The sequence below is a fragment of the Mastigoproctus giganteus genome, chromosome 11 (genome assembly GCF_048544385.1).
Source record: "Mastigoproctus giganteus isolate SK-2022 chromosome 11, ASM4854438v1, whole genome shotgun sequence".
Classification (NCBI taxonomy): Eukaryota; Metazoa; Arthropoda; class Arachnida; order Uropygi; family Thelyphonidae; genus Mastigoproctus; species Mastigoproctus giganteus.
The window spans coordinates 15,390,521-15,417,839 of record NC_143585.1 but is presented as its reverse complement, the minus strand read 5'-3'; the positions used below and the strand labels follow the sequence as shown (position 1 = coordinate 15,417,839).

The 27,319-nt window shown below is 37.2% G+C and overlaps 1 protein-coding gene and 1 long non-coding RNA gene across 2 annotated transcripts in view; one reads left to right on the top strand and one right to left on the bottom strand.

The window, feature by feature from the left end:
• Nucleotides 1-27,319, top strand: part of LOC150077741 (uncharacterized) — a 254,842-nt gene that overhangs the window by 189,482 nt on the left and 38,041 nt on the right. The gene's annotated exons all lie outside the window — the stretch shown is intronic.
• On the bottom strand, nucleotides 561-25,818 carry LOC150077742 (uncharacterized). The gene is made up of 7 exons (XM_090385164.1): nucleotides 25,699-25,818; nucleotides 20,620-20,865; nucleotides 9,137-9,326; nucleotides 6,360-6,451; nucleotides 5,913-5,976; nucleotides 1,318-1,393; nucleotides 561-670 (listed from the first exon to the last, which is right to left on the bottom strand). Exons 1-7 carry the CDS (start codon nucleotides 25,816-25,818, stop codon nucleotides 604-606), a joined length of 855 nt encoding a protein of 284 aa, XP_090241290.1. The 3' UTR covers nucleotides 561-603.

The following is a 27,319-nucleotide window of genomic DNA, read 5'->3' as shown; positions in this document are numbered from 1 at the left end:
CTCTAATTGTTTTACCTATCACTTTGAGCCGTCTCCGTAGCCAGGTGGGAAGGAGCAGCAGTGCGTAGCATTCGCTTCTTGATTAGACTGGGGTTCGAGCCCGTCACCACTAAATACGGAGGATGCGGAAAGGTCAGGGAATGACCACCGCATATCCCGGAGCAATATGGCCTTAGTTGCTAATGCTCCTAAAAATCAAATAACAACCTATCACTTTGATGTGGTATATTTTTCGAACTGTAGAAGGAAGCTCACATAAAACTGAAAATTCGTGTAGGCAGGAGGAACAGCAATTAATACTGATTTGAAACATCAACACACACCCCTCTTTGAGCTCCTTCGCCAAACTCTCACCACACCAAATAGAGAAACAGCTATCGGTGTATAATGTATAAAAACACCTTTGAAAATACAAAAATATAAATATAAAAACTGTAAAATTATATCGCAGTATAAAGTTGTACAAAGGCATATAAAAATATTTAAGACAGATATCCACAAATATATATTTGCAAATTCGATCTCTTAGATTTGATGGAATTCGTGATGTAAGTATGTAACTGACTTCAGTAACCACAGAAATAAAGACTTCGACAGAGCATTTTAGTATCTGCAACCTCTCACATACTGTCTGACGTTTTTCCCTCTGCAGTGCTTTTTCCAAGCAACCCTGGAAATAAACGATTGAAAGAATATTGAGAAGTGGAATATGCAAATATATTTGACACTTCAACATAGGTGGTATACTGTTACGAGAATCTCGTACCAAATAATTCAGAACATTTCATTTAATTAAATCGAATTTGTTTACTAACGCCCGGAATTGTTTCTAACTGGGTCAATATGAAAAACTTATTTCTGTATTAATCAAAATAGAACTATTTGTCTAACGGTGTCGTATCTATTTCGAAGAGATGCCGGGAACTTTCTTTATTTTTTAATGGGTTCAATAAAGACAGAAACTTATTTGAATAATCAGTAGAGAGAAATGTGTAAATAAATTTAAGTCCCGAGAAAGTTGTCTGACTTGAGAAGTAAATTTCTTGGAATTCGTTCGTCGGGCTCTTCAAATCGGATAAACGGTCATTCGGTTAACCGACATTCTACTTTAAAAGAAATTCGGTGGAATTCCCATAATTCCCTCACTTTAATTAAATTAAAAGGGTAAGTTTGGTTGCTAAATTTGGGACTACGCCACCCTGAAAAATCTATGGTCGTATTTAAAAGGATGACACGAATCATAGTTCTAATTTTAGGATGTCCTGAGTTGTAAAAGTGGAAGAAACGCTAATTTAAGTAGCTACAGTTGTTACTTACCATGCAGAGAATTTGTGGCGGCGATAAATGACCTTCGAACATTTAATGTCGTCATCAATCTTGTCATCTCGAAGCGCTGAATAAAAATAGAATGAATGGTTAAATTTAAGGATGTTTTGTTGCACTTAAGAAACTTCAAACTACATTCATAAATATATTTTAACCTTTGATTAAACCCTTATTTTTAAAGGTGTGACCTGTTTAAGAGAACCGTAAAATACCAAAATTAACAGAAAAAAAATAATAAAATTATTTTTGTTATTAGACTTATGTGACCTTTTTAAGGGGTACTCTAAAATATTGAAATTTTAGATATCAGTAATAAACAGGAGGGGAAAGAAGCTGAATGAAGTGAAGCGTTACAAGGGATAAAGTGGAATACAGATCAGTGAATTGGTTGCACTTTCTGAAAGGCTAAAAATAAAAAGAATCCAAAGAAACTGTCACTTTTTATGGGGAAGACAGACCACGTTACAGTGTTTGTAGGACATTGGTATAAAGAATTCAAACGTGGAAGAACCTCAGTGCATGATGAAGAAATCCCAGGATGCCCAGCAACTGCTGTAATGTTCTAAAAATTGAGGCATTAATCGTGGAAGATCACCGTATTACCATCAAATAACTAGCTGCAGAGTTCAGAATTAGTATAGTCTGTGGAGAACTTCGTCCAAACACAATTGCATATGTTTCTGACCCTTTACCAGAAAGAGGAAGAGGGCACAATGCACACGTGAATTTTGTTGCTGTGCTAGGAAATGTTTAAATGTTGCTGCATCCTGATTTGTTCCACGAAGAAAGAACCTTGAAGTTCTTTCTTCATGGAACACACTTTACTGCTGATAATGAGATGATTTGGCTAGCCGAGTCGTGGTTCTGAAGGACAGTCAGTGGACTTGTACAAAACTGTTCTGAACCGCCCTAGAAAATAAATCTTCTTATGAAAAAAAAAATGCTAACGTGCGGGCAGAACTAACTTTGCAACAAATATTCTCAGGAATATCTTAAGATATCTGAATAAGCCATGCTAATAACATGGTGTGTCTTTTCAATTTAATACAGATTTCGTTATTCTTATGTAAAAACAATAGAAATTCTGTGAAACCGCAAAATATAAAGAAAAATTAGTATAATGTTTAATACACACCAACATGTTTCGTTTTTGAAACAAAAGCATGTAAAGAATTTTTATGTGGCAAAAAAACTCACCGAAACACCGACAAAAAACTCAGAGACAAAATAAAAAAAAAATAGACATTGCAGTAATTATTGCAATAAATTGTATTTTATAAATAAATAGAATAAACATAATAGAATATTTGACATAATTACAGGGATAAGATTATTATGCATATTTATAAATTTAAATATTAGATTGTTCGATTTTAAAAACAAACTATGCTTCATGGAGAAGTTCTCACATACTACAATCTAAAAATCTTAATATTGAACTTGTACCACCTCAATTAAACAGAAAATTGATCACTGTTAACCGAACGTCAACTCTCTGTCTCATTTAGCTTTAGTTAAGTTTTTATCTTCTTTTCACAATGCCTTAATAGTTTAATTAGCTTTTCTAGAACTGTTTCAAAACCCGTAGTTCCCTCTCTCATAAATACAGATCACTCCCGATAGAAAAGAAAAGTTCGAATCCTGTCAATGATGAGATTGATTTTTATCGTTTTTTCCACAATGTAGCTGAGTTAGTCGATCTCAGGCGAGCGTGGAATGGTTTTTCAACAAACAAATCAAATTAAGAACATACACGCGGTTACCGACAAAATATACATATTCTTCTTAGTGTGGGGTGGGGAGAATAAAATGTCATTACTTGTTGGTTTTTTTTTGTGTTTTGACTTCCAAAACACTACTGAAGTCACAATGACACCCCACAAACGCAAATCTGACTGCAATTCGCAGAAAAGTCTAGATTGTAGGGTGTGTAAAGCGGGTGTTAGCAGAACTTTAAAGACACAGATTTTTTCAATAAAAATTTACAACCTTTAATGGACATTATAATAAATAAACGTCTTTTATTGCTGATAAGTACGGTACGGATACTAGAAACAATAATTCTCATCACGGCTACATGGTCAGGAGTTTTATACTAAGGAAAAGTTTTACATTAAGGAAAGAATTATAAAAATTACAAAAATTGGTAAAAATTATATACATCATTTACATAAACTACAAATATGCGTATCAATTCCTACATGTATAAACCATATTACAGTACAAAACACTACCTCTCTCTCACTCACTCATCAACTATTCTCCAATTTACAAATTATTAACATCAGTTTTTATAAGTTGTACTTACTAAATATGAATCCTCCATGATTACTCAATCATTCTCTTCCATTACCAACTTTTATAACTTACATCAGCAAAACTGATTTCAATTCTTATTACTCTTTTTGCATTTTTGTTTCTAGCCTTTAACACATGAAATGTATTACAACTGGTATCCTCTTACCTCAGTAATATTCACTAGAAATCTCTCATTCTACCTTAAATACTCTCCAGTTATCATCTCAGTCATCCCCTTTACCACCCTTAATTTATTTCGTAATCATTAACATTCATAACCAATTGCCTCAACCTTAATACCTAATTTGCCTAATATAACAGGAATGTTCCTTTTTTTTTTTAAACGACTATCACTTAATTCCATACAGAGATAGGTTATGAGTCCTTGAGTTCAGGATTCAAGAAAAAAAAAAAAATAAAAAAATAGGAACAGTTCCGGAATGGCCGCTCCTTCCAATTTCCTTGCGTTCAGGCTTCCTTCGTGGCAGACAGGCTTTCTTCCATTTCTTGGCTACTCTGCATTCCTTAGTGGCAGACGAGCTTTCTTTCTCTACTTTGCTCATATATATGAACAACTGGCCACTTCTCAACGGGCCGAACCATAGGCAAAAGTGTAATCTGTTACACGACAAAACTTCGGAGGTACATCTTACAATTTCGTTGATAAGGACGCCGATCACCCTATCACTGCCCTCCGATGCAAGACCAGGCTTTATTTCTTTCATGTTTATCTTATCCTTAAACTTAACCACCGCCTTCACGACCTATCACTGCCCTTCGATGCCGAACCAGGCTTTCTCTCTCTCATGTTTTTTTTTTTTCTTCTTCAACTTGCTACCACGCGATGTGAACTCCGACCGCCAAAAAATCTGTTACTATCTCAACCCGCAACTCGCGACTTTCTCCCCTTAGACCGCAGGGAATTCAGATACAGAGCGGACACTTGCTCAGTTACTACCCCAGAACTTTTTTTTTTCCCACAAGTTTGGAACCCCTCCCCAAAGGACTCCATCCAACCAATCCCCATACTGTTGAATTTTTCATTCTTTCCTATTTTCTAAAACATCTCACCACAACCGTCTCTCTAGTGAACAAACCAACCCTTCTCTAGAAATTTCTTATTTTTTTAACACGGCAGTATGGTCCTTTCATGTTTGCCGGTTAGGTTACCTCCAAAACACTCCGTTTCGTCTTCACACCTTCTCTGCTAAATATGGCCAACTCACCAAAATATCAGCCACCCTGACGCAGTTTTCTATTGACGCGAACACTAGACGTCCACTAACTTCTTGTTTAATTCCTAACGGTGGCTTAGATCAAAAGAGATGCCTCGTAACCCCGTTTCATGGTCCCATTGTTCTTGTACTCAGTAACCCTTTCGCGCATGTTCTCAAGTGGCAGAACTTCCCTAGCGCTGATCGCTGTCCCTGTTTGCTCTCTATATTACTGTAAATTACTTGTTTCCATTTAGCCGCTAATATAACATATACGTCTATAACTTTCCCACCGCTAAATCCAGTGTTTCTCCAAATTTAGACCTTATTTACAATAAAACTAAATATTCAATCTTAATATTTACTATCTTTCACTTAATACTCCGGCCTTAATGCTAATTCTCACTTTCCATTGCCGTTCCTAGATTTTTTTTCTAGCTAAATAGAGATGTATATTCTATTTAAAAGATCTACATCTTACAATAGCTTTGGTTCTTTCGTCTATGTGATTACTTCACACAATCGGTCCAAATCGACAATAATTATAATTCTAACCAAACATTCTCCCTTTTCGTGGTAATGAGCTGAAGATCGCAGGAGGCAAGAGAGTCATAATGCAACTTTCATGACACTCTCGATTGTAACCCTTCCAAAGATAGGATTTTAATCAAAACATGTGCTGAAAGTAGTTAATTTTTCAATTTCTTTATCTAAGAACCATAACAGGTTTCAACAGGTCAAAGGATTTAACTATCCAGTAAGGAATGAATACAAAAGCAGTAGGTGGTTTTAAAAATTTAAAACGTAAAATACCTATATTCAGTTTCGTTACAACATAAGCAAACTTCGTCCTATTAATAATGATTATGAGCAAGTTTTAACTACATTAGAGACTTATGCGTTTAATTTTCACTTCAGCTCCGATTTTGAATCTCTCTCTCTCTCTCTCTCTCTCTCTCTCTCTCTCTCTCTCTCTCTCTCTCTCTTTCTCTCTATCTTAGCTTGGTCTACGAGAGCTGTTTTTGAACACAGTTACAAAATAAACAGCCAACATGCATTAACCGCACAGCTTACCTTTGCAGTTCATTCTACAGTCGTTGTGTGGACCTGGGGGCGAACACCAATATCTGTCATTGATCTGAAATCAGGGAGAAAAAAAAAAGCAGAATATTATTGTCCAACCTTGGAAAGAAAAGGCTCTTTCTAAACGAAAATTGAACATTGGTAATGCTCGCTGAAATCAGCAGTTACTGATACTGAGCGATTAAAATTATTTATTCCAATTCGTAGATATCAAAAGGCAAAGCTCGCCAACAAATCGATATTTGAGACAAAGTTAATTATCATTTCCCCATATGGCATAAGGGATCTAACCAATAGGAAAGGGCAAGGGTTCAGCGTAACGGTCGCTGAGCTAACCAGTAATGGCACTGTTGCTCAAATAGCCAAGACAACACGTAGTATATAAAATAAAATTAATTGAATTGTTTCTGTTATCCTTTCCGTTGTGGTAAAACTTACCTGAAAGATTCCGTGATCGCGGCTGCCATCTCCGTTTCGAGGTGAAAGAGCTCTCGAATTCAAATTACTTTCGTGTTTCGCCAGACATACATCTGCAAAATAAATATCGGTTAACAAATCTTCATGGCGTGATTCACTTGATAAATACTGCTGCTAAGTAAAGGAAGAAAATATTCTAGAATTCCTGTCGTTATTTTGAAATAATTTCGAGTCACTCAAATAGAAACACAATCAAATTTAGGTCCCAAACGAATTATCAGCAATCATATGACGCCCATAATGGTACAGAAGTTCTCTTTTCCTTGTGAAATAATCAGACCATTCTTACCTTGTTTAGTACATTCCAGAATTTCAGAAAAGTATAGCAAACTTATAAATGTTTTCGGTTCAATTATGTCGATTCTTATTGTATGATAAGGATAAGATGTCTTTTAGGTAACTCGAAAAGACACTTTACCACGTGAAGAATTTAAGTTTATTAGAACTTAAGGACAATTATTATAACAGATCCATATAACTCCGACAATTAAATAAATTTGGCTACGTTTCAGAGTTCCGTGATCTGTGTTCAGTCTTCCAGAAATCCATGCCCAAAGTCGGATTTTATCCGAAACGTGGCCAATTCACTTAGTTGTAGGGGCTATTTGGGTCAATTGTGATATTTGTCTCTTCGTTCCAATAATCCAACGAAATACTTCACGTGGTTAAGTGTCTCTACTTAACATAGTAGCAATTTCCGCATAATATCTTTCTCAACTAAGTTGCCATGTATTAAGTTTTTTATACCTCTGCTTTCACATTTTATGTATTTTTCATAGTATGTCATCAATCTCAATATTATTCCATGCATCTTTCTGACAACTTTCATGGTTATCATTGTAGATCAATTGCGCCCTTAATATGGAGGAATATTCTTTACTGATAACCTGCTCCGCTGAAGAAGACTGATGGTCGATATGAAGATGGCGATTAGATACGACCATCATGATATATTTTTCAGCTCGATGCTGAAAACAAAAAAGTCACAGCAACTTATCTCTCAGAATTAGCGTGGTGGAGAGTTTGTATCTTTTTCTTGTACGTAACTAATTCATGGTCCGTATAAACAGACCATGAATCAGATCATGAAAGCAGACCATGAATTAGTCCGTAACTTACTCATGGTCTGCTTTCTGACATTTTGTAGTCTACGGAGCACAGTTTGGGTTCCACTGACTTCAGTGTTCTGCTTTTTATGGAAGTAAATATTCTTATTTTTATTTTTAAATACTTATTTTTGAAAACCACAAAAAGTTCATTTTGATTTTTTATTTATAGTAATGAAAATTAAAGTATATAAGAAAATTTCACTTTTCTTGTTGAAAAGAAAATTACATGGAAAAATAAACGCTTTAGAAGAAATCGAATTCTTAAGATAAGATACAGACCAACGTTGAGAAACAAAGAGCTGAACATACCAGAGAGTAAACTAAAATCAGGAATTAAGAACAATCTTGAGAAAACAATATTCTAAATGCTCACTAACAGTGTATTTTTTGAACAAATTTTAGTAAATTTGGCTCTTACACTACAATATTTTTTAGGTCTGAAATACTAAGATATAAGAAGAATAAGCAGTTCAAACAGAACAGGTAGATCAAATACTACACCAGCATCAAAAATGATTCAGGGCGAGAAATAACTGAAGTAAGTCTCCTACAAGTAAATGTAGATTTAAAAAGAAGATGTCCAGTACGGTATATTAAATTAGAACATTTACATTTAGGTTTCAACTGAAATGCATTTACAGTATATATTATTTCGAAAATCTGATCAGATTTGAATGGTTCTTCCAACATTTGCTTCTGCTCTTGAATTTGTAAAATAATATCATTTTATTTTTTAAGTTTGATGGTAAAATGAAATTAATAATTTAATCGTGACTTATCTTTCGAAAATCAGTGGCCAATTTTCAACTTCAACTTTTTGAGTATCAGGACACTACAAAGTCTGTTATAACTTATCTTTGGAAATTCGATAGATATGACAGTTTTTGCAGTGTCCTGATACTGAAAAGGCTAAAAAATTAGCCACCGATTTTCTAAAGATAAGTTTCAAAATTAAATTATGTCCATCCTGATGGTATTACTCCACAGTTCTCAAAACCGATGCAATTTCAGCTAACTGCTATTCTGTGTTTGGTTTTATCCTTCCCTATTCCACTGGTGTTTTCCCCCTGCTTGGATATTTGCTCATATCCAGGCATTTCCTAAAAAGAGTGAAAAATTCCTCACATCCGATTATCTTTCCATTGCACTTACTTCTCATCTTTCTAAAATAATGAAGAAATACATTGACCACCAAAATTTGTTAACAAACTGTGGATAAATTCAATGGAAAAGTTTGGTGAAACTCAAGCAGTCGCCCTTGATATTTTAAAGGCTTATGATTGTGTTTGGCAAAAAGATCTTCTGAATAAGCTTCCATTTTATGACTAACCAACTGTTATTTGTAATTGGGTATACAGTTTTCTCTCTGACCGCTCACTGTGGGTAATGGTAGACAACTGTCAATCTTTTGACTTCTCGCTATTAGATCTTAGTTATTACTTTAACAAAATTAGATTATTCTGCCAATTAATACTTCATATGAGAAAATACTAAACATCACGAACTAAAACCACGGATCATAACTGATTTTTTCTTTTTAGCTTTCGATTGCACCGCGTTACATTTAGGGATCGAATGAAATATACTTTTCATTGACATATAGAAAGATAGAGAGAAATCTCTACTTACAGTCAGGTATCAGGGACTTACTGATGCCGGATGATGCCAATTTCTTCGCTAGTTCGCATGGAGAAAACCTCTTCGCTGATACCACAATCGCCAATCCCAGAAGAAACAACAGGATACACTTTCCCTCCATTTCTGTTTTCTCTACTTTACACAGAGATGGTCTTAATCTATCGACTTGTCTGTAGCACGGCTGCAATGATATTTATATCGCTCGTAAAATGAGTTTCTTCTTAACCGTGAAATCACACAGATGACGTTGTGTCTGAAAATACTCCGTAGGAGTAGACTTGGAAAACCAAGAAAGCTGTTCAAATATAAAGACAGTTGAAGTGATTGCTACCTACGACGATACCAAATTTTCGATTGCAAAAGGAAATGAAATATGGAATTTTCTTGTGATTAATGTCATAGTTCTTAGAAATAAACAGTGATTGTGGAACATCATCCATCACTGGGGAAATTTATTGACAATTTCGTCACTAAAATTATGCATATTCTTAACTTACATCCTCGCGGACACGAGCGAATAGAAGATATGTTACGTGATTCTTAGATATTATGAGAAGCACCAGTACACATGGAAACCAGTTTTTGTTGTTATGGTGGTTTAATGGCGCATACGCTTCTATGGCTATAATTTGCCTTGTTGAGAGATGCCTATTGAAGTGGGACTGATCCTGCCCGACAGTTCCACCAAAGTAATATTCAAATACTTACGTGCATATCTGTTTCCTCTAATTTATAAAATCAAAATTGTTTATGCAGGTCATACAAGTTGGCTAAATCTTTCTTCTGTTGTTTCATTTTATACCTTCTGTCTTAAAATGGCATCCAGAGAGATGTCCTTTTTCTTGACATCTCATGGGCATTCGACATAATGCGTCTTACCTTGCTTGTCGATAAACTAAAATTGCTTTTGATTGTCTCCCATCTGTTAAACTGTAAAAAGAGATAGTTGTAACCTTCACTAATTTTTGAGTTCGCTTTGGAGTGTCTTGAATTCTTGCCCAGAATTCTTCCATTTTTAATCAAGTATTAATACTCTGACTCCGCCACTGGAAGATACATATTTAGTTATAATTTTAAAGGACATTAAGAATTTTTTGAAACCTTGAAAAAGGTTTTTCCTAGTTAAAAATTTGGAGGATGACGGCAACAATTGGGCAAAATGATGTGGTGGAAAGAGTAGAGGATGAGTGAAACACTAGACTTTGAATGAAACCCTAACACGAAATTCATTGCATAAGTCATACCTGGAGATTACAAGCTGTAAGACAGTTAACGGTTTACATATGCTTCAAGAAAACGACGCTGATTGTATTAAGACAACAGTAAATAATAGTAAAAAGTACAGGAATTGTTCTGTTTTAGCATGATGTCGACTTGGCTGTATAGAAGAATAAACCAACACGTTGATTACTAGTTAATAATAGGAAAAGATTTGCTTCGTTTTCTTTTTATGACAGTTGTGTGTGCACAAGAGGGGGTAATTCTTCGCGTAGCATTCCGAATTAAAAATTGTTATATTAGGACCGTACAAGAACTCTATAACGTCCACAAATTGCATATGTTCACTCGTCGACTTCCCTGCTTTCCTGGACGAAAAATCCTAGTTTCCGGGGACGAGAGAAACCTTATATGATATCGACTTACAGAGCCACAGAATGAAAAAAAGCCGATGAAAGACCCCCGCGGCATTGAGGGGATTCGAACCCAAGTTGTTTTTTCACTCAGTGTGAGCAGGGCGGTGAATATAACCACAATGACACCCCCCAGACTGACATTTCAAAGAGAACAAGTACAAAACTGATAAAGTTGCGATAATTCAATTTGTTATATTCAATGACCAATAATTATTCCTATTTTATTTCTTTCAGATCAAATGAATTGAAGTACATATTAATTTATAAAAGTGTGTACAAAGTTGTTAAAAGTATCCCTATGCAGAGGGATATTTTAATTTTAAATCTGGAGGGCTCTGGAGCGAGTTCTAAGGCTCGTATTGAAGAGGAACTTGGACAACAGGTACAATAAAGAATGCGCTCCCCATATATGGTAAAAAAAATAGTTACAAAATTTGTCACTCTATGGCGAGTAACTATCTTAGTTACGATTATGCAAATAGCTTACGTTATTTGCATAATCGTAAGTTATTACCACAGCGCCTCTACTCAGCTCTACTGACTCTATAAAAGCAGTCTCTTCAAATTCATACAGTAGATGTTTGACTGCACTACAGCAGCAATGCTAACAACGTTGCGAGAAAAAGCGCTATTGAGAGCGAAGATGTACCATCAGAACAGCAATAATGCAGCTGCGGCTATCAGAGAATTCAGGCGTCAGAAGCGCATAAGGCCCACGTGGACATATGCTTGTTTGTGCTGTCCGCAAAATAGTTTCGAAATATGAAGCGACGGGACATTTTGGTGTTCAACAAGGTAGAGGTCAAAAACGATTGGACTCCTGTCGTGTTGAAGATGTGGCTATGGCTGTCGTGGATTTATCAAGTCGATCTCCGTGTGGTAGCGCATGTGTGCCAGCTGTTTCTCGTGAAGTGGACATGCCGTATTCAACTGTAAGGCTAGTAATGCGTCAGGGGTTGCGGTACAATCGTTACAAGATGCACATGCTACAGCAGCTAAAGCTGGTGATTATGCAGATATTCGTTTCAAATACGCATTTCAGTTTCTGGCGCGAATGACAGTGGATATCACTTGGCCATGGAACATCCTTTGGAGTGATGAAGCCCACTTCTGCTTGAATGGACAAGTGACTACGCACAACTGTCACATTTGGGCAAACGAAAACCAGCGAGTTATCCAAGAGGACCCGTTGCATTCTCCAAAAGTGACAGTCTTGTGTGGATTTACGGCCACATTCATCATTGGGCATATTGTTTTTGAACAGGTGACACCGACTGGACCCCCCACTTGTTCCGTCACTGGACAGCAATATTATGAAACTTTGGCAAATTTCGCGATACCAGAGCTGCAACAACGTGGGTGCCTTCAGGATACCATATTCATGCATGATGGTGCGCAACCCCACAACCACTGTTGTGTCCAAAGATTGCTAAGGCAACACTTTACAGACGAACCTTCATCAGCCGTTGTTTTCTGACATCTTGGCCATCCCGATCACCGGACCTCACCCCATGCCACTTCTGGTTGTGTGGTGTTTTGAAGAACCAGTTTTATCAGGAAGGATGTCAAACTCTGGCAGATCTGAAGGACAACATTAGACGTCATTTGCTGGCTATTCCAGTTGGCATGTTAGGTTATGCTGTATAAAATGCTGTTCTTCGAATGGAAACTGTTGTTGATCAAAATGGAGGACACGTTGAACAGTTTCAGCGCAGTTCAAGTGATTTGTATTGCCACAGTGCCATATAGTGTAAAATTTTGTAAATAATTTATTTTTTTCCCATAAATGGGGAGCGCATTATTTATTGTACCTGGTGTCCAAATTACTCTTCAGTACGAACCATAGAACTCGCTCCAGAGCCCTCTACATAGGGATATTTTAATTTTCACAACCCTGTATATTCATAGCTAAATTTTAAGTCACATCTCTTTATTTGGACTTGCTCTGGAACTTGGGGAAGTAAAATGTAAAGCGTATTCGTGTCAAACAGCACCAGCGGTTACCCCTATCTCAGCGTACTATACATTGTCATGTGAAACAGCACACTTTTGAGGGCAGATATTTAAAAGTTATGGATATTGTTGGGTGTACCGTTGTTCATCTGGTCATTTAGCCGCTGGACCCCTATTCAGGCTCAACGTTGCAAACCATTGGCCCCGTGGAGGCAGACCAGATATACAAGTGTTACAGTTAATTTACTGAGATTTCAGTGGTAAGAACCTATGTTAAAAAAAAAAAAAAAAAAAAAGCGGGGGGTAGATGCTAGACGTTTATACAGGGTGTTTCAGTTAAACGTTTCAGAACTTCTAAGAGGGGTAGGGTACATCCTGACAACTCGAAATCATATAGCAATGTGGGGTCGGAAATGCTTTCCTGAAGCGGTGTTGTACACAGAAGCACCATAAAGAAAAGAGACCGTAAGTGAGAAATCGTTTTAATAATACATGAAAAGAAGCAAAAGGTACATGGATTAAAGTAAGTGTTCGAAGTTTCTTCCACGGGCTACAATGCACGCCTCACATCTCCGACGCATGGACATCCGAACATTCTGGAATACTCCAGGCGAATTTCGAATTTCTTCGGCAGCTACTGCGATTCTTGCAACCAGCTCCTCAGCATTGTCAACAGGGGTGTCATAAACTAGCGATTTCATATGACCGTGAAAATTCCTTCACAAGGGAAGGAATTTTCAACACGCATAACGACCATATCTGGGCGGTCGAGAACCCGCATGCAATACGACGTCGTGCAGCACAGATTCGATTTTCGGTCAATGTATGGGCCGGTATTATGGGAGATCACCTCATCGGCCCTTACCTGTTACCGTGTCGTCTAACCGGACCTATCTACTTGATCTTTCTGCAGCAAGTATTGCCACAACTTTTGAGAGATGAACAGATTTCTGCATCGACGCAACAGACAATGTGGTTCCAACACGATGGAGCCCCTGCCCATTATAGCGGAGATGTTCGTAACTACCTGGATGTCACATTTGGTCAACAGTGGATCGGACGTGGTGGTCCCGTGCGTTGGCCTGCTCGGTCACCCGACCTATCATGTCTTGATTTTTATTTCTGGGGTCATATGAAATCGCTAGTTTATGACACCCCTGTTGACAATGCTGAGGAGCTGGTTGCAAGAATCGCAGTAGCTGCCGAAGAAATTCGAAATTCGCCTGGAGTATTCCAGAATGTTCGGATGTCCATGCGTCGGAGATGTGAGGCGTGCATTGTAGCCCGTGGAAGAAACTTCGAACACTTACTTTAATCCATGTACCTTTTGCTTCTTTTCATGTATTATTAAAACGATTTCTCACTTACGGTCTCTTTTCTTTATGGTGCTTCTGTGTACAACACCGCTTCAGGAAAGCATTTCCGACCCCACATTGCTATATGATTTCGAGTTGTCAGGATGTACCCTACCCCTCTTAGAAGTTCTGAAACGTTTAACTGAAACACCCTGTATAAGGCGAGATAGGTTTTAAATGAAGGTTAGGTTAATTTTTAACATTGTAGTTTAGCAGCTTGTAATTGGAATATTCATGGCCGTTAATGGTAGAGCGGGAGGGAGACTGAATACTGGGGGGAACAGATAGATGTATGGGAACGAAAGAAAAGGCGATCCTAGGAGTGTCACTGGAGCAAGCCACACCAGGAGAAGAAGGGGGAGGCAAGTAAAGGGATGAGACGGAGGCCCATCTCTTCCCCTTCCCTGCCTAGAGATGGGGTTTTTAAAGTGAACTGAGCAAGGGTGCCCAGTTCAGAACGCCAGGCGGTGTGCTGCAGCTGAGCTGCTGTGGTCATGTCCAGTCGTTGCGTCGCACATGGGAGAAACAGTCCCATCCAGAGAGATTGTTGTCTGGTAGAGTCCGCATAGATGTTGACGGATCGTCTATCCTTTGCAATGGATGTTCAATCCTTGGAGAGAGAGTGAGGTCCCACCATAATGGTCATAGTCTGGTTCAGTTTGGGTGCTCATGTGCAGGGAGCCCTAGGCTAGCGGCGTGCATCATTGATTGCAATTTGTGTTCTCCTTCTTGCAAATAAGTCTTGTGCAAATTTGGTGAGCGCACTGTACTCATCGAAGTTGTCTAGCAGATGGTATTCTCGGTCCGGAGGTAAGTAAGTTAGTCTGGTGATTAGAATTCAACGTAGGTTGTCGAACAGTGGGCATTGGTGCATCAAATATTGCCAGCTCTCGCGTTCCTCACATGGACAGTGTGGGTCCTTCACGAGCCGAAAGGCTGCAAGTTTTTCATTGTAAGGTCCGTGACCCATCCGGAGGTAAGTGGAGTGCAGTCCTGGGTGGAGATAAGGCGGTGATTTAGGGTAAACTTTGTGTATGTCCGGAAGAAATTTCCTTGTCGCTTTTCCCTGAGGTACTGTTTACCCAGCGGGTTTGCCATTCTTGCTTCAGATGCCCCAATAATCGGGTCTTTTCGGTCTTTCTATCATTTGTAGGTTCGATGGTGTACCCCATGAATGTGATGGGCATCCCTTTAGATAGGTAGTATGAGAGGCTTTGGTCATCCAAAGCCTCTCATACTCTCATACTCTCATACAAGTCCAAAGAACCCGTCTGGGCAACTATTAAAGTTGTGCACTTTGTTACAGCAGTGGCCGCATGTTGTTGTTTGAACACATGTTTGGGAAGTGTGGCCGAACCTGCAGCATTTAAAGCATTTGGGAACGATCACATGTTCCCTGAAGCGGTGAGAGCTCCACTCGATGTATATTTTCTTTCGGGTTTTTATCGCTCGCCAAGCCTCCAGATAGAACACCACAATCCAGTTATTGGCGTTTTTGTCTTTAGGCTTTGGTCACATATTTTGGAATTACTGACTTTTTCGGGTTTTCGTCGGAGAGCAGATCCCGCAGGTTCCTTGTATAGATCTCCTCTGTTAGCTGTTGTGGGTAATATCCTTTCCAACGTAAAAAATAATGGCAGTTGGCCACCTTCTCTTTGGCATCTCTGCAGTTAAGCGTAAAGTCGCGATTTTAGGATTCCCTATTATTCCTTGTATTTCTTCTCTCGTCTCAGTTTCTATCTCTATTCCCGTATTTCATATCTTCCTTATTGACTTGATTCGTGTTGTCTTGAAGTCATCTTTCATTGATTTCATTATTTTAGTTTTAATTTCCTCATTGGTGGTTGCTGGTTCGCTTTCGTTCGGTCTTAGGATGACAAAATTTGGCCTTCGTCTTTTCTTGTTGAAGACGTTCCTTCATTACGATGGTTTCTAGTTTGTTCCAAAGGATTACTATGTCTCCTCTGACGGCCGTAGTGATCCTATTGTTGTTGTCTTTCATTATATTTTCCAGCTTGGTTCGAAGTACCGAGACCTCATCCAATACAGTATTTTTGTCAGTAAGATATAAGGTGTATTTTGTGTCAGACGGCACCAGGGGTTTCCCCCATCTCCGCGTTGCTTTTATTTTGGGTGTACCAGTTCACTGGGAAGGCCAGAGATTTAAAAGTATTTGAGTAATGTAAAGTACAGTGTGGTGTACCGTTCTTCCTCTGCGCATTTCGCCGCTGAACCCCTACTGGGGCCCAACGTTGCCCACACCTCGCATCGTGGAGGCAGACCAGGTACCCAGTAGTTTAAGATATTTACTCTGGCAGGTCCTGCCACCTAGTTTCCTGAGATTTCAGTGGCTAGGACCTAAACAAAATCCATGTATATGCGTACAGATATACTTTGTGCGTTATAGGCCTAATGACTCGAATGAGTACAATGAACAATTGTTCAGAGAAATAGAGTAGGCTAGTACATCAGAATGTCTTATAATGGGGGATTTTAATTTCTCAGATATTCCATTTTATAGCATTTTATCCTATAAACAACTCTACTGTTTATAGGATAAAATGAACGGATTGCGGGAAATGTTAGGTGGGCGAAACAAAACGACGGAGAGATCATCTGGGGGAGCATTTAAATGCTATAAAAACCGCTGATTATAACAAGTCTGCTGTGGCCGAGCATTATTGGGAGATGCAGCATCAAATCTCCTCAGAGGATGCGGTTATTGTGGATCGAGCGCATGGATTCTGGGACCATAAATGGCTCGAGAACCTGCGAATCTCTTCATCCGATAACAATAGCATGAATAGGGACAGGGGGTATGCGTTTGCATCCCCTATTTGAAACTATTGTCCTAAGTACGGATGAACGGTTTTGCTTTGCGCACTCCCCATCCATTTCCGCTTCCAGTTCTGACCGTGTGCCCATGGAACTACGTGGTGAAATACCGTGAGCCTGTTATATATAAGGAAGCGTTGCCGGACAATTTATTACTTTTGAGGAAGGAAGATGATGCTTCCGAAAGCTTCAGGTTTTATCTCTTTTAATCCAGTTTATTTTAGGTAAAAAAAAAAAATTAAGTTTCAATTTTATCACAATGCTTTATTATAGTTTTAATCCTTGTATAGAGTAATAGCAGTTTCATTTTATTTTATACATAAAATTTTATTGTAAATATTTTATTTTAATTTGTAAATTTTAGTCAAGACATGAATTTACCCAGCCTCAGAAGCCTTAACGCAGTTTGCACAGGATCTTTTTATTAGAAGGAATTTTCCTACAAACCAACCACTCGTCATCCAGAATAAAGATCCTTAGATACCTCAACCAAACAAAAACCTAACAACTACAATCTAAAGAACAACTAATCCTTAATTTAACCTGGAACTGATCACTGGCTTATACTGGAGCCATTATCTGGACTTAACCACTCACACGGATGGGACAATATGTCCGAGGAATGGCATTGGATGACCCAACAAAGACATTGTGCAGTTTGCTGCCGAAATGTCATTAGGCTATCCGAACCGGATACCCTCACTACGCGTAGATGGGGGAAACCCCTGGTGCCGTTAGACCCTAAACACACTATACATTTCGATTCACCATATCTTCATATAAACTTTTAAACAGAGTGACTGATTTTGATGAAACTTGTTAGGAATTTAAGTCCAATAAACAAGTTTTTATTTTTTATTCGGCGTTAGTGTTTTTAGGTCATTTCTAATAATAATTTGATTATAATTATCTGGTAAATAAAACTGAAATAAATAAATGTATATCTTCCTCATAAATCTTTTCTATAATTTGAATGCCCGCATCTTTTCATTCACAACATATTTACTATCAATTTTTAGGTACTTTATGTTTTATTACGCACAGTCTCTGGTTTTGTGTTTTTTTCTCAGTTGTACATCAGTCATGTATTCTGATTTCCCATCAATGTAATTTAGACAGTGTACTAACCCAGATAATTTTCAGTCTTTTTTGATTCGCATATATGAATTCTTCGTGGTAAGTTTGAAGCATCACAGCACTTAATTTTCGTTTCGATTAAAGTAATATAACACTTTCTTCATAAAATAAAAAATGATAGACGATCTGATGGCTCCGACACCTAGCTGTGGCCGTGGCAAATAAAATCAGTTCAAAGATGGCAGCCCACTCGCCCTACTACACAAAGGCAAAAACGTCACCAATTATGTGACTCTCCTGGAATCCTGGACTTTCTCTCCCATGATGCTTTGCGCGATCTCCTCTAAGGACTTTGATGGTTTTGCCTTCCCATGATGCTTTGTGCGATCTCCGACTTTCTCTCCCACGATCCTTTGCACACGTCAAACTTCGCTATTTTTTAATTTAATTTTTAATTTTGCTGCTGGATGGAGTCACGGGGAATTTGTCATAAAAATAATTTCATTGGATTCGAACCGGGGTTAACTTTTTTCAAAGTTAGCCCTTTTTTCGATTAGCCCTTTGAAGGTTAGTCCTTTCAAAGTTAATCCACCGGGTTGCTGAGATATTTACTTCCAACACTGCAAAATTAGCATTAGAACGCAACTCGAACTGATTTTTTTAAATTACTGTTATTTGAATAGTGTGCCGTTTTAATTATATTTTTATTTATTTTTAAACTATTCACAACAAATCAATATAAGCAACCAATTAATTAATCAATGGTATTATTTGAACATAATTTTTAAAATATTCATTAGCAATATTTTTAACAAATAGTATTTTGTCAAGTGAAAGAGATTTACCTTTAATGAACACACACAATTTAATGAATGAGCTCGTTTATTGAATACTGAGCTACGGTTGCTTTTGAATAGATTTGATTAAGTTTTCTCCTCAAAATCCTCGTGAATATCGTTTTTTGCCGTACAACGAACAGTCACAAACACATTCATGCACACAGCTGGCAAACCAATGACAGCGCTCCCTAATTTACATCATGTCAAGTACAACTGACTATTCGTCATTTATTAGTGGACTGTCCCCACTTTCAAAACATCCGCTTAAACACCTTTAAATCAATTGCTAATACACAGTCATCAATAAATTTTCCATACTGTAAACAGTTTTTCGTGCACGAAAAACTGTTTACAGTATGGAAAAATTTTCGAGCTCCACAGAAATTGGCCGATGATGCTAAGTTTAAGTACTTAACAGTTAAATTTAACTTATTTACATAGTTTTGACTTACCACACGCAAAGAAAAAGTTCAAAAGCAAAATACAAGGAATTTAAATCACACTTTAATCATAAAATACAAAGCCACTCACCTAGTTTTAGTACAGATCACGCAAAGTTCACATTTTGTCTTTTCACTGAGCAAAATTTTACACACACATAACTGAACGAGAATGGTTTGCATTGGAAATTGTATGCTACCTGGAGACACAATCCCTGATTCGTTGTCTTCCTTTTTCTGCAAATATTTTATCAATCCTGGACGTTTCTTCTACACTTTAATAACGACAACCAAGAATCTGAATGGAGAGTTGAAGAATTCACAAAACGAACACTAGCAATCCATCTGAAGATACAGAAATTGTAATTACACCAACCCCACGGCTAAAGGGAACTGAAATGCAATGATCACTTGGGAGTTTAACAAATCATCAACCAAATTTGTACAATACCAAGCAAAAAATTAAGTGATATCCACAATATATTTTTCAAACATTTTCCCAACATTTTCGCGAAGCGTTGTAATTTGTATATTGGTACGTCCATAATCCTGTCTTCTACCTGGAAAACTCAATATAGGTAGAATTCTGAGAAAAACCCAAATTCAGCAGCGCCATAAACATCCGTAAATCCGCTGAACATAACGGAATAATTTCCACTGTAATTTGGAATTGTAATTCTGAATAACATTTGTTATTCAGAATCAGTGTTTTTAGATTTAATGAACAAAGAATCAACCGGCTTGAAAACGTGGTGAACACGGGTGTATAGATCGCCGAGTGGACCGAATTCCTCGAAAAACCCAAAATGTCATAAACAACATGTAATCCTCTATATTTTTGAATAAACGGTCTAACCGAACAATAAAGAGCTGTATTTATTTTTATGTAATTCTGATGATATCCTTTTGGTGTTAAACATTTTGATTGGTAATAAACGCTAAAAACAACTTATTAGTTAACGTGTTCCTTTTTACATAATTTTGTTAATACACATTTTATAGGTTCTGTTAACTGCATAGATTTAGAACCTATTTTTCTGATCTAATTTTAAAACTTCAGAAATGATCTTAAGATCATTTATGAAGATTTATTCTTAAGATCACTTCATGATCTTAAGGAGAGCATCATTCCAAGGTGGGGGAAAAATTCCTTCAACCAGGCATTTGTTGAAAACAAGAAGATGCTCAGAAAACATTTCGAAGAAACACTTAGTAACATCCCCTTCAATGTGGTTCATACCAGGACACCTGTTATTACGAATTTTGTTAACAGCTGAATTAAGATTTTCCATTGAAAATAGTTCCTCTTGAAATTTTTTTTTTTTTTTTTTTATCGCTCACACAACCACAATCTAACCGGTCAATACTATCAGAATGGTCCACATCATCCACTTTGACTAGGTGATCAAGAATGACACTAATACTGCCGAAACAATCTACAGTTTCAGAATCTCCACAACGCATAGAAATTGTTACATCCTCAGATGGCCTTAATTTGTGCAAACACAACTTATAAACAATATCCCATGGATCGTCAATTACCAACTGTTTGCACCAAGTTTTTCCATGCATCAACTTTCCTTTTAGCTATTAAACGGGAATATATTCTTTTGATTAATTGATACTCTGTTTTCAACCTAGCAGTAGGTTCTTTATTATCTCACCATTTCTGACACTGGAACTTATTATGTGCCCTGTTGACCTCCATTCGAAGCAGAGGTGCATTTCTTAAAAAATAGTACCGGAATGCTCGTCGTAAAAAAATAGTACCGGAACGCTGGTTCTCTAGAAGACTATATGACAATAACGCCACATCGACTGTACACTACCTGAATCAGACTTCAGACTCACGGTTCATAGAACAATCAGTTCTAGCGTTCAGCTCATGGCTAATCAAAATGCACCGTTCGCACGCTTCACAGAATATCTCATTCGATGGATCTCTTTATCTAACACATTGTATTTTAGTAAGAAACATTCAAGTTTCATTGCGAAATTTATATTTTTGTTTTTAAATAGATTTTTAAAGAAATCTATTAATTTTATACTATTAATATATATTTTTAAAGAAATCTATTAATTTTATACTATTAATATATATTTTTATAGAAATGGGTAAAATAGATATTCCTCCATCCGCTTTGATTATGCCATTGTTTCATAATATTAGGTGTATAAATTTAATGATTTTCTATTATGACATTTAGAAAAAAAGTACCGGAATGTCGTTCCGGTCCGAATACACCACTGATCCGAAAACCAGTAAGATCAGAGGACCACCACTGCACTAGAGGACATTTACTTTGCTTTAATTTCATTGACTCCCTCAAGGCATCAAATAACTTCTCTTGTAATAATTTACCAAATCAAATGCATTAATCCTATCCAACTCAGTTAACGAAGTTTCACCAAATATTCAGCTGCTTAATTGCAAATCTTGGACGTTGTAATGAATGAAGCTCAATAAAACAATTTTTAATACAGATTAAATTGAAAACAATCGCTCTGTGATTAATCCAATCTGGTTTAACCAATCCAATGTCAATCCAGTCTGGTTTAACTTGCCAATTAGATATGAAATTGAAGGCCGTACCAGTGGTTAACGTTACATCTACGTTAGACTCACCATTAATAACCACCATTAATAACAACTCACCATTAATCACCATTAATAGTCCAAAACGCTAGCTCATTACCAGGCTTTTTATGGATCTCCAGGTTAAATGAGGATATCAGCTCTTCCAATAACCTGTCTGTGGTCATTCGTAAATCGAGAATGCCATAAAAGATTTTTAGCATTTGAATCCCAACAGATAATCATTTTCTGCCGTTCAATCATGTGAATAACGCTTCTTCCAAATAGCTAAGAGCGAAATGGAGGCCTGCATCAGGGTGACAGTACATACATATAATGAAAAATTAGCTTCAATACCAACACAGACTGCATGCGATGTACAGAAGGAATCAATTCTGGTCACAACCAGATGAGAGCTGAAAATTAGTATAGCAGCCCATAAATGTCACACTTTTTGACACAATTCTAATAGAGTTGGGATATTCAGATAGCTGACCTCTGTAGCATAAGATTCCTAAACACAAACAATGTCAATTATTTCACGTTCACATACGAATCTTAGTTCATCTACAACAGATCTTACACGCTGCACATTAATTTGGAGCACCTTGATTTTGCCGTACATATTATTTCTACGGGTGCTATTGATCATTACCGTAGACCGCAGAATACATTTTTATCTTAGTAACTTTCAGTGCAAATATGTATTAAGGATACCTCTTATCTCTAACCGAATGAGAGCAGACCTATTTTTCGCACTACAATTTGGAACAAGACTGAGGTTTCTTTTAATTTTTACAGAATTTAAAATTATGACCCTTCACACCACAATTACTGGAAACCGACCCACCACTTTTACATGTCTTAGAAGTGTGCCCGTACCTCTGACAATTATAACAAATGGTAACCAAATGAAATTCCTTAAACCTCTAGAACATCAATTCAATAAAGATCCGTGTTTGTTTATCATATAACTTTTAACTCTACAGGGTATTTGCAAGATCCGGTTAATTCCATTTTTGTTTTTGTTTTCATTAGAGAAACGTGTTTTCACCTCATCATTGACGTCATCTCTGCATAGACCCATATGTATTAGGTTTCTTTCATATAACTCTTTAAGCAGATCTTCTTTATATCCTTAACCCCTGGTTAAGGATATAAAGATTATATCTGCAATTAAAGATTCTATTCTATTCTATTCTATTCTATTCTATTAATTGCATCACATAATTTTATGTTAAAACTAGGATTCTTAGACTTAGCGGTATTCAATTTCAATTTCTTTATGAGGTTATTTGTCCTAATATCCTCAAGCTTCTTGTTAGACTCCGTCTCAGGCTCAATACCCATGTCAGGTAGTCTTCGCATTCTCCTAATTCGTATCCTTTGAAGCAAATTTTCCATGATTTTAGAGACCGCTTTTTCTACATCCATGCTGGATTTAAGTTTAGAATCATGCTCAGGCCACATCAGAAGTACATTATTACAAATAGTATTATTTCTAAGCCCATTATTCTGCTTTTTATAGCTGGCATAATTAGTTCTGTTATCCTTCCTATTTTCCTTAACATCATTTTTAACCACCTCACTGTATAGCTTCCAGTCAACCTGAAACCTTTAATTATAACTAACTATTCAATTAGACACGCCTCTAAACATCTATTTCTCTCTTTCAAGCGTTCATTATCTATTCCCAATTTCAAGGCCAAATTTTCTAGATAGCCCCATCTAGCAAATATTTGAGAGATAGCATTATTATTGATTCCATGTTCTTTAGCAAATAAAAATTCCTGTAACTTTCTTCCCATAATTATGACAACATTGATCGGTTCATTGTGGAAATCGTTAAGCGTTTGTTTCTGCTTATTTTGGATATTGAGTCCATCTCTATCAAACAACTATGAATCGATTAAATCTGGCTCAAAATCCACTCCGTTTTCTTCTAAATCTTGCGACATATCCAGAAGTGTGAAGCATACTGATGTTCGTCGGCGCCAATGTTGACAGAATTATTAAAATTTTCAATATCCTCAACTGGATTCGTATATTTACTGCCAATATTTAAGTCCATTTCGATATTCCTGTTGACTTATCTCATTTCTTCATCATTATCCTTAACTACCACTACTTCATTTAATACATTAGTTTATCTTTTTTCGTTTATTGTTCGTACTTTCCCTCCTTCTCAAAACAGGAGATTTACTCTTAACCAAAATAGAAATGTCCACAGCGCCATCTCCTTCGTCAGAATAAACCCGTCTACCATTTCTTGTCATAAATTAATTCTCAGGGGTTTATTATTATTATTAGACATAGGGCGCAAGGAAGCCAGAGGCTTATGCTGCACTAGCCAAAAAAGAAAAGTTGACGAGTTACCCTGAGAGAGAGAGAGAGAGAGAGAGAGAGAGAGAGAGAGACCAAAAGTCAGAAGTAGAAAGGAATCACCAAGAAAGAGAAGAATGATGATATCCAGCTCAGGACCCTGGGTGTGTCAAGCCCATACTCACCAGATGTGAGCCCAAGGGGTTCTGCCTCTTGAGGAGGCAGAGAAGACATCCATAGTCACATTCCAAGGCCCTGCCAGAGAGAGAAATAGCCCAATCAACACTACTGCATCGTTCAACAGAAGGAGGTTCATGATGTATGCTTAATACCGTCAAATTTGACCCCTTCAGTCTTTAGCTTATTACGTTGTTTTAAGATTTTCTTATATATCTTATGGGAACCCTTACTATCAGAATTTGAAAACCCGTCAATGTCTTTCTCAGGTTCGCTAAAAAAAACCCCATTCACTGTATTTACCTCATCATTACTTACAAAAGGCTCAATCTTGGGAAGCTCTTGAATTTTAACAGTGGATTTCCTATTTGTTTATTTATCGTCCCCTTACATAATATCTTTGGTAGCACTAATTTTATTCATTTATGCTTATTGATCGAAAGTCAATTTCAGAAATTTCCAAAAATCACTTCTTTTAAGCTTTCAAGTTGAATTATATTTCCTCAGTTTCAAACCCTGACACACAGAACAGTAAGGTCGTTCTGTGTGTCATTAATTAAAGTCGTTCAGTCTCTAATCATCAGGATTTTAAATTATAGCCGTATTAAAATTTTAAACATTTACGGTATGCTGTATCCTAAGCAAACAATGAACTGAACATTAAAATGAAGAACGTTCTAACTGTCAAAAGAAACTAATGCTTAAAAGTATAGTAGTTAAATACGACCTTAATATTGTTAAAAATGCACTGAACTTCACCACAGTTCAAATCCGTCAACAGGATATTCAACTACAAAATCCAGTAACACTACTTAATAACACACTTTCAACATAAAATTCAGGAGCACGTAGTAACCCCCTTCAGCATACCCAGCAGCCAGTAGCGCCCATCATATTAAGGTACAGACATAATGAAGAAGCTATGAATTCACCATTGGTATAGGGTGGAAGTTGCCCTCCAGCTTTTATTTTTCTTGCTCAGCCATAGAAGCGCTTAAATCCACAAAGATTTTATAACATGATATCCAACGCCTGATGGGCTCAGTCACATACTGAAAATTAAAAGCCACTCAACAATCATGGAGGTATTCATTCAATAATCACGGGAAGCCAAAACAATAAATTACACTAAATTCATTATTTCCATTTTTAGGCCATCTTTTTGTGGTATGAAAATGACGTCACAATGAGAATTAAACATTATAAAAAGAACTGATCATTTTCAGAACCATCAGTTTATCTTTTGATTAGAATCTTGATCTACGCAGCTGTTGGGATTTATTCCTTGGGACTTGGTTTCAGCCAATTCTACCTATTCGTGTCCAGACGATACAAAGAAGGCATACCAGTTCGGAGCGGAGTGGTTGAGGGGTATGAATTCGGAGTTCGGCATACGACACGACTGTGTCGAATAAGTTAATTGCATACTTTTCCCCGAAGTACTTTTGAACGTTGAACTCGGCCATCAGCACAGAATTGGTGAATAAGTAAATATATCGCGTGTAGCGTGTTGCTTGGGAAATTAGGTTAGAGAATCCCTTTCAGAAGTAGCGTACGATGAAGTATCATCATGTGCAGCTCTGTGGAAAACTCCATAATTATATTCCTAACGTAGCCGCTTAAACCGATTTGGTTTTCCTTATTTTTGAAAGCTAATTTTGTTGCAATGAGTTGGGTTGAATTCAATCATTTGACTTTGGGGCTGTATGTTATGCTATACCCCTAATACATAACGCGTCATTATGTATTAGGTAATATGTAATAATATGTTGGCTTGTACTAATCCATTATCGTGTATTAGGGAAATTCATTGGCACTGACTTCCATCCACATTCGGTCTCAAACAGACATCTTGTGGGTGCAGTGTGCACGATGAGAAGTCCGAAGAGGTATACAGAGGAGAGGAGTGGCGGGGACCTCTTATTTCGGCCATGAATAAAACAAATTCGATATATAAAAAATATATATCTCAGTGTATTATTAATAGAATTTACATAATAGAATTTACATAATTTAAAAGCAAGTTGAATAGAGATTTTTAGCATAACCTTCACGTTAAGCATGCTAATTGGCCTATTTTTTTTGCTCCGTCGGCCAGGCATTCTGTTTATTTTGAAAGTTATTATTGGAATGTTTGCCACGAAGTGAAAGCGTGTGCGATTTTTGCTGCAAGGATAATTTTAGAATGTAAGGAGTGATAAGTGAAAATGAACAGTATGTAAAGAAACCAGTGATGAGCTGGAATTTTAAGAACATTTTGCTCCAACAGATGTTGAAACACTCAGCGAAAATATATTCGAGAATGACAAATTGGATTATTGACAAAAATAAGGGTATCTTCTACCGGTCATGGGATGTGCGAGTCTTATACAACACATTTAAATGAAACTGATATCTGAACATGGAATTTACCCTGACTTCTCAGTGACAAATTGTCTAATACATTCCCTCCATGGGGATGAGATGGGCATCACCCTATCGGTCGTCTTCAGTATTTGATGTGACCGTCTCCAGAGAGAACACCCTCCTCTCAATTTCCCCTCGCTAGAGTTTACCGCCTAATTTCGTGTCTGAGGTCCTGTGCCGCTGGGTGATAACTAACCGTCGATGGCGTTACACGAGTTCCTAGGTCAAGAGTCCATTTGAACAACGTAACCCACACCTACAAACACAAAACAACCTTTTACTCACATTCTGGCCTTTACAGAATAGTTTATGCGTTGTGCCGATAGTATAGCGGAGTTGGGATGAACTTCCCCTTCTTCGGTTCCCGCCGAACAAATCATACTCTGTTTCAATGCATTTCCTACTACGCTCCATTTCAAAATTTTTCCGAGCTCTTCAGAATGCACCCGTTCAGCTTTGTCTGTTCGTTGTTGAGCGGATAAGGGAATTTAAAAAGGCAGTAGTGGATAGAATGAAAACATTAAAATGGAATGATATAAAATACTGTGAACGCTTTCTTCG

Bases quoted from the DNA above. Each gene is read 5' to 3' on its own strand.
- LOC150077742 (XM_090385164.1), bottom strand. From the start codon at position 25,818: ATGGCCGAGTTCAACGTTCAAAAGTACTTCGGGGAAAAGTATGCAATT. The intron at 9,327-20,619 runs GTGAGCGATAAA...ATATCATTGCAG, and splicing joins ACCGGTTAGATTGTGGTTGT to CCGTGCTACAGACAAGTCGA. The intron at 1,394-5,912 runs GTAAGCTGTGCG...ATTTTTATTCAG, and splicing joins CTGTAGAATGAACTGCAAAG to CGCTTCGAGATGACAAGATT.